The 10,225-nt window shown below is 57.6% G+C and overlaps 1 protein-coding gene across 1 annotated transcript; it reads right to left on the reverse strand.

The window, feature by feature from the left end:
• Positions 1-143: 143 nt before the first annotated feature.
• SLC29A2 (solute carrier family 29 member 2) lies at positions 144-9,668 on the reverse strand. The gene is made up of 12 exons (XM_073809449.1): positions 9,619-9,668; positions 9,307-9,388; positions 7,714-7,874; positions 7,342-7,481; positions 6,822-6,956; positions 6,079-6,176; positions 5,773-5,857; positions 5,069-5,205; positions 4,702-4,807; positions 4,518-4,603; positions 3,452-3,651; positions 144-2,805 (listed from the first exon to the last, which is right to left on the reverse strand). Exons 1-12 carry the CDS (start codon positions 9,666-9,668, stop codon positions 2,694-2,696), a joined length of 1,392 nt encoding a protein of 463 aa, XP_073665550.1. The 3' UTR covers positions 144-2,693.
• Positions 9,669-10,225: the final 557 nt, after the last annotated feature.

Here is a 10,225-nt window from a genome sequence, read left to right on the forward strand (position 1 = left end):
TATATCCACCCCAACTGTCTTGGTTACTGTTTACATAGAATATCTTTTTCCATTCTTTAACTTTCAACCTATTTGTGGTTTTGGCTCTAAAGTGAGTTTCTGGTAGATAGCAAGCATATAGTTGAATCATTTTCAAATCCATTCTGACAATCTTTGACTTTTAATTGGAGAGCTGAATCAATTTACAAACCAGCAGGTGTCCTCCTCATAAAAAGGTGAGCAACTGGAGGATAAGGACTGACCTTGCAATGTTTGTGTCCCTTCACCAAGCCTGTCTCAGTGCCCTCCACACAGAGCCCTCTCCAACTGTTTGCTCATGGACACTGGCTGCTTCTGAGGGAACCTGGGCCTGTTGGCAGAGCTGTGTCAGGCTGGGGATGTGGCGGTGGCCAGGGGGGCTCGGCATCAGGAGAGGGATGAGCCAAGTGTAGCCCATCAGCCCAAGAATTTTTCTAACATCAAAACCAGCTGCATCCTGATCTGATGGGAAAGTTGGGCTAGGTACACAGGGAAGGAGGACAGGAAGAAGGAATTCCATGTTGTGACATCATAAGGATATCTTTCTGGGCCCATCGTCCACTGCTCAGCCCAACCCGGCTGAACGCGGACCAGTACCACTGGGTTCCCCGGGGTGGCTGGGTCTGGCAGGTCTAGGGAGCTTTTGGGTACAACAGACAACAGTCTCTGAAGGTAGAGAAGGAGAAGGGGACCTAGGAAGTACTGGGGTCCTGCTCCCACCAGTCCCAGCCAAAGGGTACAGCTAGGTCTAGTGGTCTGCACAAAATAATCCCAGAACTACAACTACCATTTAGTAAATGTCAGTCTGTACTCCAGTGCTTTCTCCAGGACTGCAGTCTCCAGGAATCCCAGTTCCCACTGCTGGGAAAGGGCCTGGCTTCGAACCCAGGACTGTGGGTCAGGGCACATGCACTTAACCACCAAGTTAAACGGCCTCTGTAGAGGCAGCAGCCTTCTCTTCTGTGTGCCTTCTCCTCTCTCTAATCCCCTGGTTAGGGCTCAGGCCTAAGGCCCTTCAGCGTTTGTCCCCAGCCCACTGCGCCAGCCTCATCCTCTCCCGTCCCTTTCCTCACACCCTAGGAGTTTCCGCTCCCCCGTGACCTGTCGCCAGAAGTCCCCACTGTTCCCTGAATATTCCGTGTCCATGCCTTCCACATTTTCTGGTACCTCTCCTGGGATGCCCCTCCCCTACCTCAGCCCAGCAAGCTCATATTCATCCCTCAAGGCCCAGCTCAGGGGACACCTCCTCAGGGATGCTTGCCCCAACTTCCCAGTTGAGATCACTGGCCCCCTCTTCTAAGAGTTTCATATTACACATTCTGCAGTGTCCTCACAAGCCCCATCACAAGTTACATTCTATTTCCCATGGCCTTGGGAGGAGGGTCACAACTCCTTCGCTGTGGGGAAGCAGAGGACACCGGTGGGGGAGAGAGCGATAGTCATCCATGCGGCCAGGCACTCTGCCCGGGAGCACAGGGCTCCTTGCAGGCCAGTACCCCTGGGCCATGATGTGGTCAAGAGGGCCCAGCGCAGGGATGCCCACAAATCCCTGCCACTCTCAGGGCCTTGGTCATCCCATCTGTCAAATGGGTACAATCATCCCCACCCCACCCAGCTCATCAAAGCCAACAGAGCTGAAAGCACTTTGGAAAGTGAATTCATTGTACAAATGGAGAAGGTTATTATTAGACCCAGGAGCAGGGTCAGAGAGAAAAAACAAGCAAAAAGGTGGAGTAAGTGCTTAGGGCTCTCGCCTTGAGCCCCTCAAGGAAAAGGGAAGCAGGCCATGGGCAGGAAGAACAGCACCTACAGGGAGGTGGGAGCTGGGTCCTGGCTCTGCCAAGAACTGGTCACTTCCCCCTGGGACTCGGTTTCCTCACCTGTACAGAGGGGAGCACAATCCCTGCTGGCCTCCCTCCAAGGGCCTCAGTGTGGCTTCAGTGAGAGAGCGGGTGCAGAAGAGCTTTGCAAACTGTAAAGTGCAGTGCACACATGCAGGCTAACTGCAGTTCTGCGACCCAGGCCCAGCTGGGTTCTGGGGAGTGGACACAGTAAATGCCGGCAATGAAAACCCTGTTTGAGGCCCAGAGGGTCCTTCGAGCACCCTCAGATCCTGAACTCCTTCTCCCTGTCCCCTCAACTTCCCTGGAATCCTCTGTTCTGGAGTCCAGGAGACTTGACCATGGTGTCACTGAGGCCTGGAGAGAAGAGGAGCTCCTGTCCAGGGCTGGCCCCCACTCCCACTCTGAATCTGAAGCTGCGGCCACACCAGCCACACAGTTGGCAAGTTCCCACCTGTGGCCTCTGAGCCCCGGCACTTGGCCAGTGAGTTTCTCATGATTAACAAATGCACTCCTGGTGGTGAGGAAGGGCCATTGTCCTCGGCCCTCTTTTTCCTGATCATCGTCCTCTCAGTGAGGTCTGTGTGCATCTAGATAGTCTGTCTCTGCGTCAACTCCACTCCTGGGGAGGGTTAGAATGGCAGGTGGTGAATTCTTCCTTGCAGCACCCCAGGTGGCCACCAGCCCAGGAAAGAGAGCAGCACCCGCCTCTTCCTGGGACCCTCGGACCGCGGGGCCCCAGCCCAGCAGAGGCTTGAGCCTGGCCCACCATTCCCCCTGTGCTGGGTCTCAGCTCCGAAGAGAAGATGCTGGGAGAGCCCTGGACGGAGCACTTCAGAGCAGCGCCTTGAGGAGGAAGGAGAGCGAGGCTCCACAGGAGAGCCCCAGAGCCAGGAAGAAGGTCATGAGGGTGCCGGCCACCTCCCTCTCATGTGGCAGCACCTGCCTAGAACACACAGGAGTAGGAGCTCTTAGAAAATGTCAGGCCCAACCTGGACCCAGCCCTGTGCCCTCCGCCCTCCTAACAACAGGACGCCTGAGTTCTAGTCTGGGCTGACCCAACCTCTGGTCGCTATAATTAGGCCCTTCTCTCTGGACTCCAGTTTCCTGATCTGTAAAATGGGGCCACTGGACATAGACATCTCTCACGCCCCTGGGGTCTAGATGCAACTGCCTTCCTTCCTGGCAAAATGTCCCCTACCTGGTCCTCCCGGTCACCTCTGCTCTCCCTGGATTCTCAACTCCATTTTCCCTAGAGTAAATAGCCCAGGAACTCTGCTTGTGATCAAAACCTTAGCTCCCTTGCAACTGAGAATTTGGGGGAGTAGCTGGGCCCTAAGGAATGACAGTCCAACCCATTTATTTCACAGATGGCGAAGCTGAGGACCAGAGAGGAGGCCCCAAAATCAGTGCCTGGGCTACTTTACTGCGCAGGAACCTCCCAAGCCAAGTCCTCCTCTCCCCAGCTCCTGGCCTGGGACCGGCTCAGCAGTTAAAGCCTGACCTGACAGGTGGCACCAGTGAGGCCCCTCAAAGAGCTAGCCCACCTCCCTGCTCCCAGGCCCTCCCCCCCACCTTCCCATCCCCCAGACCTGGGCGCCAGGCACATGGTGAGGGACACCAGGTAACCATTTGAAACAGCAAAAAGCAGCATGAAAGTGATGAAGTAGGCGTCCTGTGGGAAGAGGATGGGCAGCCGGGACCTCTTGGGCACGTGGCACAGCATGAAGAGTGGCACAAAGAGGACGCGCAGGCAGACCAGCAGGGGCAGCAGCCGGCTGTCTTTGTCTGGCTGCGGCAGAAGGTTGGGGTGAGGGTGGTCCCTGGGAGCAGGGTCTCTGCTCCAGGGACACCCCAGATAGACTCAACTCTCACTTCCCCTGACCTACTCCATGTGTGCCGGTGAGGACCCAGCACTTGGGCCTCTGGAGAGCGAGCAGCTGGGCCAAGGCCACCCAGCAATCAAGGACCAGCCTGGGGCTAGACTTTGCCTCTCCTGAGCTCCAGTTCGTGCTCTCTCCATGGAACTAGACAAGCATCTTTGGTTTTCAACGTCGGTGGCTCTGAGCACCCCTGGGTTCCGAAGACCCCTCTGGGGAAGATGGGTTTGGGAGCTGGAGATCCAGGCCCTGTCCTGGCTTGGATGCACAGCTTGTGGGATCTTAGTTCCCCGACCAGGGATTGAACATGGGCCCTTGGCAGTGAGAGCTCGGAGTCCTAACCACTGGACCGCTGGGGAATTCCCAGAGCAGCTACTCTTTGATCTACTTTGTTTGTTGTGTGTCCTTGGAAGTTTTCATGTAAAGAAGCAGCATCTTGGCTAAAAGCAATCTAAATACTAGGAATCTTGTCTGACCTCCCACGTGGTGCAGGAAACTCCACATAACAGTCTCTAAGCACCAGGGCCTGGGCCCTAGGCTGGATGCTGGAGACACAGGTCAAGTGGACAAGGCTTCTGCTTTCAAAGAGTTCACAGTCTAAGCCCTGGCTTGCATATCTCCAGGGGCCAGGTGCTCACTGCTAAACCAGCCAGCTGTTCCATTACCAGACCCAGACCAGTGGGACTGTTGGGACATCACCTTTCTATGCTCGTTCACACCCTCTGATCCCCGACTGCTTCCCCAAACCGTCAGATCACCCCAGCCTAGGTGTGCTCACCCACAGGAAGTAAGAGGTCAGGCTCCGTCCCAGACAGTCCATGACGTTGAAGAGAAGGAAGCAGCAGATGGGGTTGAAGAACTGACCTGGGAGGGAGAGAGGGCTTATCCTGGTCCTGGCTGCCCTCTTCCCTCTCTGCCCTTCATTCCCACTGCCCTGTCCTCTTCCGCTTCCCAGCACTCACTCCACTTCCCAGGGCTGGTGGAGCTGGTCACCATGGCTGTGATGGCTGGGAAGACGGACAGGGTGACTGTGAAGACCAACACAAGGCACAGCGCCGTCAGCCAGATCTGGGGGTCGGAGGCAAGGGTGTGAGCAGGCAGGCAGACCCAGAGCCCAACACGCAGCCAAACCCTCCTGCTCAAGCCCTGGCCCAGGAACAGGGCACTGGGGCCTGGCCCAGCCTGTCTCTGACCCACCATGACCCTGTCATCTTGGGTGGACCAGGTGAGTACAGGCCTCAGCGCATTCTAAGAGTCTCTGGGGAAGGCTGGAGAGAGCAGCCCTCTCTTCCCCAGGGGTGGTGGTTGGGGGCTATATCCAAGCCAAACCTTCTGGAAGACAATGAAAACTGAAGGTTTCCCTGGCTTCTGGGGTTCCTCTGGCTCCATCTCTGTCTCCTTCTCAGGGTCAAGATCCAGAGTCAGCACTGCCCTTTGGGGGCTGTTGGGAATCCCGTTCTTCTCATCTGGGGCAAGAGGGGAGGGCAGGGTCATGCCTGTGACCCACGCTTGTGACAACCAGGCCCAAGGGAAGGAGATTCCAAGCAATTAAAACAAGTGACCCTCCACCAGCCCAGGGTGCAGGCAAAGAATTAACAATGGAAAGATGCCGAGCTACTATGGGCACAAGCCTATACTTGTGCCTGGCAGAGTTAAGCACCTTAAATGGATTATTTCACTGCCATTGCTTTACAAATAAAGAAACTGAGGCTCAGAGGGGTTACATGACTTGACTAAGGTCACACAGCTTGGGTGTTATGAAGCTAGAATTCAAACTCAGACACACTAGGATCTAGAACTTGTATGCCTGAAGCTCTACTGCCTCCCCATTTTATAGAGGAGGAAACTGAGGCCCAGAGGGCAAAGGGATGACTTTAAGCCCATTGACTTCCCTTCAAGATCTTCTGCCTCTGATTACACGAGGCTACTAGGGATGAGGGTTCTAGTTGGGGACGGAGGGGAAATGCTTCCCTGTAGTGGTGGCTCTAGCCTCTGCTGGGACCTCCACCTCCCTGGCAGGGTCCCGGGCTCACCAGGCTTGAGGAGCTCAGCTTTGGTCTCCAGCTCTTGACCTTGTGCCTTTGATGGTTTCTTGGCCAGGTAGTAGCGGGCAAACTTCTGCAGAAGGAAAGCGTTGTCCCTGCCTGGCTTGGCTGAAGTGCCTGAATCCCTCCCCACCCTGTTGACTTAGAGGCTGGGGTCCCCCAGTGGCTGACTCCTTTGGGGATCAGGGCTGGGCCCAGGTCCCCTCTGCCTCCTTTGGCCTCTCTCAGGGCCTCAGACTCAGGGCTGTATCTGTGATGCTCTGAAGTGGGCCTTGAGCCCAATACCAGGCTCACCAGGTGGGGCAGGCTCAGGTAACACACGATGGACATGAGGATGCCCACGCAGGGCGTGATGAAGTACCCCAGGGCGGAGGTCTGGGCATCCACGCCACCTGTGCAGAAACTTCAGCTGCAGAAGGGAGGTGGCTGGTCCACCAGCTCCCGCAGGGCTAGCAACTCTTTTCCTGCTTCGCATTATACATGTCTCAGGTTCACCTCCCGGCATCTTCCACTCCTCCCACTAACAGACTCAGGACCCTTGTGCCGGGGGCCCCAGCCCAGCCCTTCACTCCTCTCACTCTTCCCCATGTGTCATTTTTGTTGAGCACCTACTATGTGCTCATTATTACTGCATGCTCCTTACAATCTGAGGATGGAGCTATAATAATCATTCAGGTGGGGAACCTGACACAGGTAAGGGCCAGCCAATGCCCCCAGCTAGGGAGCAGTGGAACCGGGATTCAAACCCAAGTCTATCTGAATCCCAAACCTGTGCCCCCTTCCCTCAACCTCAGCCTACTGCCACATGCCAGTGCTGGCCTCAGGGATCCTGCCCCTGGCCCCAAGTTAACCCAATCCTCACCTAGTCATTCTCTCATTGTATAACTCAAGAGCCCCAAACCCAATCCTGAGCTCCCCCATCACCCCATCACCTCCATCTCCACCAAAGCCCAAGGCATCCTGCTCGTGGCACATTCTCTCTGCTCCCCAGATTCCCAGAGGCCACCCCTGCCCTCCAGCCACCCAAGTCTACTCACTGGCCATGGACATGAGCATGGCAAGAGCAGCGAAGATCCCAGCCAGGCCCTGCCCGCTGAGGAAGAGGGTGCTGTACGTGGAAGGCATGGTGCCCAGTTGCCCGAAGAGGCTGCCCTGCAGAACCGCACAGAAGGCTGTGGAGGGACAGGATTGGGGGCCGCTGCTCAACTAGGCAGGCCTTGGGGACTCCCTGGAGGAGGTGTTGGCAGGGTGCCTAGGGGACTCCGGACTAGGTTGGGTAGGCATGTTCCGATGTAACACCCCACATTCATCCCTCCTCCGAGGTGCAGCCCTAGGTGTGAGGGGCTAGGGGCCAGGAGACCTGCTCTTAGGTCACTGTGGGGCCTTGGATGAGTGACTTTTCTTCCCCACTGGGCCTCAGTTTCTCATCAGGGATATGGGTGATGCTACTGCTGTCTTCCCTTCTTGGATACCTTGGGCCCTTTCAGTAAAAAGAAGAGGCTGGGCTGAAGCCCTGGGGGGCTGGGTGGGGAGATGGGGAAGGGCAGTGGTGCTCACAGTTGATGAACCAGACAGAGGCCATGGTGATGGAGAAGAAGGGCTCGGGGCTCATGTCCACCTTGACCAACACCGCCGTCAGGGTAAAGAGCAGCAGGATGACCAGCAGGCTGCCCAGAATCCGCACAGTCTCAGAGATGCTGCTCAGAACGGAGGAGGGCAGCGTGGGCATCGCTGGGCCCAGGCCAGGTGAGGGGAGGGGGCAAGAGTCTCATCCCAGGGCTGGACAGTGGGGGCTGGGAGAGATGCAGGGGGGAGGGGAGGAAGCATGGGAGGTCTTCCCTGGGCCCAGATGGAACTGCCTCAGCAAAGGCGGGGAAGGGACAACAGAGGGATGGCCTGGCATTGAGCCCAAGGGGCAGGGCTTCTCACCACTGGTACAAGAAGGAGTTGAGGAGTGTGAAGAGCAGCAGAGGCAGCTGGGACAGCAGTGTCACCCAGTTGTTGAAGTTGAAGGTATCTGCAGGGCTCGTGTGGTTGGTGCCCAGGGTCTCGGTGGTGCCGTTGGCCCCTGCCAGACGCCCCTGGAAGTACTGCCAGGATGCCAGGGGAGTGGGGTACAGGGTCACCCTACAACCTACCCTCAGGAACCCCCCAGCCTTCTCCCTCTGCCTCCTCCCATGCTTGGGATTGCTCCGTTAACTTCTGCGGGACTGACTCTCTGTCTTTGCACCGTCCCCAGCACCTGGCACACAGTTGGAGCTCGATGAACGTGCATTGAATTGAACGGCTGAAGTCTGGGACCGAGCCCAAGCACTAAGAACCCCCAACTTGGGCTTTGCTCCATCTTTGGATCACCCCTCCTCTCCTGTGCCCTGGCTCCAGCCCCCACCCCCACTCCTGCAGCAGCTTCCACGTTCCCCAGTATTTATGGAGCTCCTACTGTAAGCCAGGCTCTGGCCCAGGTGCTGACCAACTGCTTTCTGTCTGGAACACACATCCTGCCACGACTCTGCTTAACTCCCCCGCTCCCCGTCCATGGCTCCCTGTTGCCTGCAAGGCAAAGCCCCAAGGTTTTGGAACAGCATTTGGGCCTCTTCAGAACCAGACCCTGATCTCCCTTTTGGGCCCCATTTCCTGTTCCGTCCTGCTAAGCTCCAGTCACCCCAAGCTCTGGCCCTTTCTCTGAATAAGCTGGTACTCTCCTGCCTCTCGGTGTCTTTGCAAGGCTGCTGTCTCTGCCTGGAGTGCCCTCTCCCCTCCTACCACTCCCCTCCCCCAACACAAATGCTTTACCGAAGTTACAAATCACCTCTTCCGTTAAGCAGAAGGAATTGCTCCCTCCCCTGGGGACCCACAGGGCTCTGCTCCAAGCCTGGGATGGCACGTGTCATGTTACATTATTTATATTTCTTATGCACCCATCTTGCTCTCAAGACCATGGGCTGATTCATCTCTGGGTCTCCAGGGCCCAGCACAGAGCCAGGCACTAAAGAGGCATCTGGAAAGTTGTTGCATTTAATATATAAGAATAACCCAGTCCCAAAGAGAACACCAGCCCCACATGCCTGCCTTCCCTTGAAAGAATGTAAGCTCCGTGAGGATGAAACCTTCCTCTGCTATGTTTCCTTCTGTACCCCCAGTGCTAGGAATTCTAGGTGTACATTAACTATTTGTTGGATGAATGAATGTAATTCATGCTATTTCAAAGAAAACCAAAGGCTTGGATAACCCAATTTTTGAGTGACTAGCAAGGAATAATGACAAACAGGGGAAGTAGGTGGGTAGCTCCTTGCTGGTTCCACAGGATCCCCTGACCTGGTGGCCTTGCCCCTCTAGGATCTGGGCATCCCTCAAAGCTTGGTCGTCCTAGCCATGAGAGAGGCACCTCCCCTCTCTGAGGATCCTGCCTCAGCCGACAAACGGACATAATGAGGAATCAAAAGCGGCGTGGTGGGGAAAGGCAGCTGGAGGGACGGACGGTGGTTGTGACCGTGGGGCTGTCACTCCAGCCACGAGTCTCACCGGGATGGCTGTGATGAAGAAGTTCCAGGGAAGGAGGGTGCCCAGCCCCAGGATGAAGAAGCTGATCCCGACCAGGTGGTAGCTGTGAGGATCATTCAGAAGGTCACCCGGAGGACATCCCGCTTCGGCGGCCCCTCCCACCTCCCAGGGCAGCTCCTCCAGAGAGCGGACTACAACCCCCATCACCCAGGCTCAGGCACCCGAGGGAGGCGGCTGACGGGAATTGTAGTTCCAGCTGGTCTGCTTTGCGCTTTGGAGAGCCCGAAGGGAGCGGGTCTGAGCTGCCCACGGCCACCGGATCCCCATACGCACCCCATCCGGTCCCCAACTCGCCTGTCCTGCGGGGCGTCTCCTCGCGCCATGGCCGCCCAGCGGGATGCGCCCGGGTGGGAGAGAGATGGGGAAGCCGCACCTGCACCTGCTCCGGGGCCCGTGGGCCGAGCCGGGGACCCAGGAGGCTGGGTCTTGCAGGTGGTGGACAGGGGAAGGGGGGGTCGGGTCTCCCCGAGTCTGGAGCGGGGTAGGGGGAGGCTGGAGCCGGGCAGGGAGCCTCGGGCCGATTTCGCCTAGTCTCAGGCTCCGCAGGCTCCGACCTCGGCTCCGCCCCCGGGGCGGGGACAGAGGGTCGCACCACCCCTCCCGACCTCAGGACTGGGGGCTCCAGACTCCCGCGTCTGACCCCGGCCCGACCGTGCCGTCCCCGGACCCCAACGCACCCCGTGCCGCCCAAGAGGCGGTGGCCCGGGAAGATTCCCCCGCCGCCTCCCCTCTCTGCGGGCGCCTGGCCCGGACCAGTGCGGGCGGGGTGGGGGAAGGTAGTGGGGAAGGTGCCCCCCCACCCCCGCAGCGGAGTGCTGTGGAGCTGACCTGGCTCAGTGTTCTCCCGGCTCCGCCAAGTCGGAGGTGGTGCCGTGGCGCT

This window comes from Tursiops truncatus, chromosome 8 (genome assembly GCF_011762595.2).
Source record: "Tursiops truncatus isolate mTurTru1 chromosome 8, mTurTru1.mat.Y, whole genome shotgun sequence".
Lineage (NCBI taxonomy): Eukaryota > Metazoa > Chordata > Mammalia > Artiodactyla > Delphinidae > Tursiops > Tursiops truncatus.

Bases quoted from the DNA above. Each gene is read 5' to 3' on its own strand.
- SLC29A2 (XM_073809449.1), bottom strand. From the start codon at position 9,668: ATGGCGCGAGGAGACGCCCCGCAGGACAGGCGAGTTGGGGACCGGATG. The intron at 6,177-6,821 runs GTGAGTAGACTT...GTTTCTGCACAG, and splicing joins CATGCTCATGTCCATGGCCA to GTGGCGTGGATGCCCAGACC. The intron at 5,858-6,078 runs GTGAGCCTGGTA...TTCCTTCTGCAG, and splicing joins ACCTGAGCCTGCCCCACCTG to AAGTTTGCCCGCTACTACCT.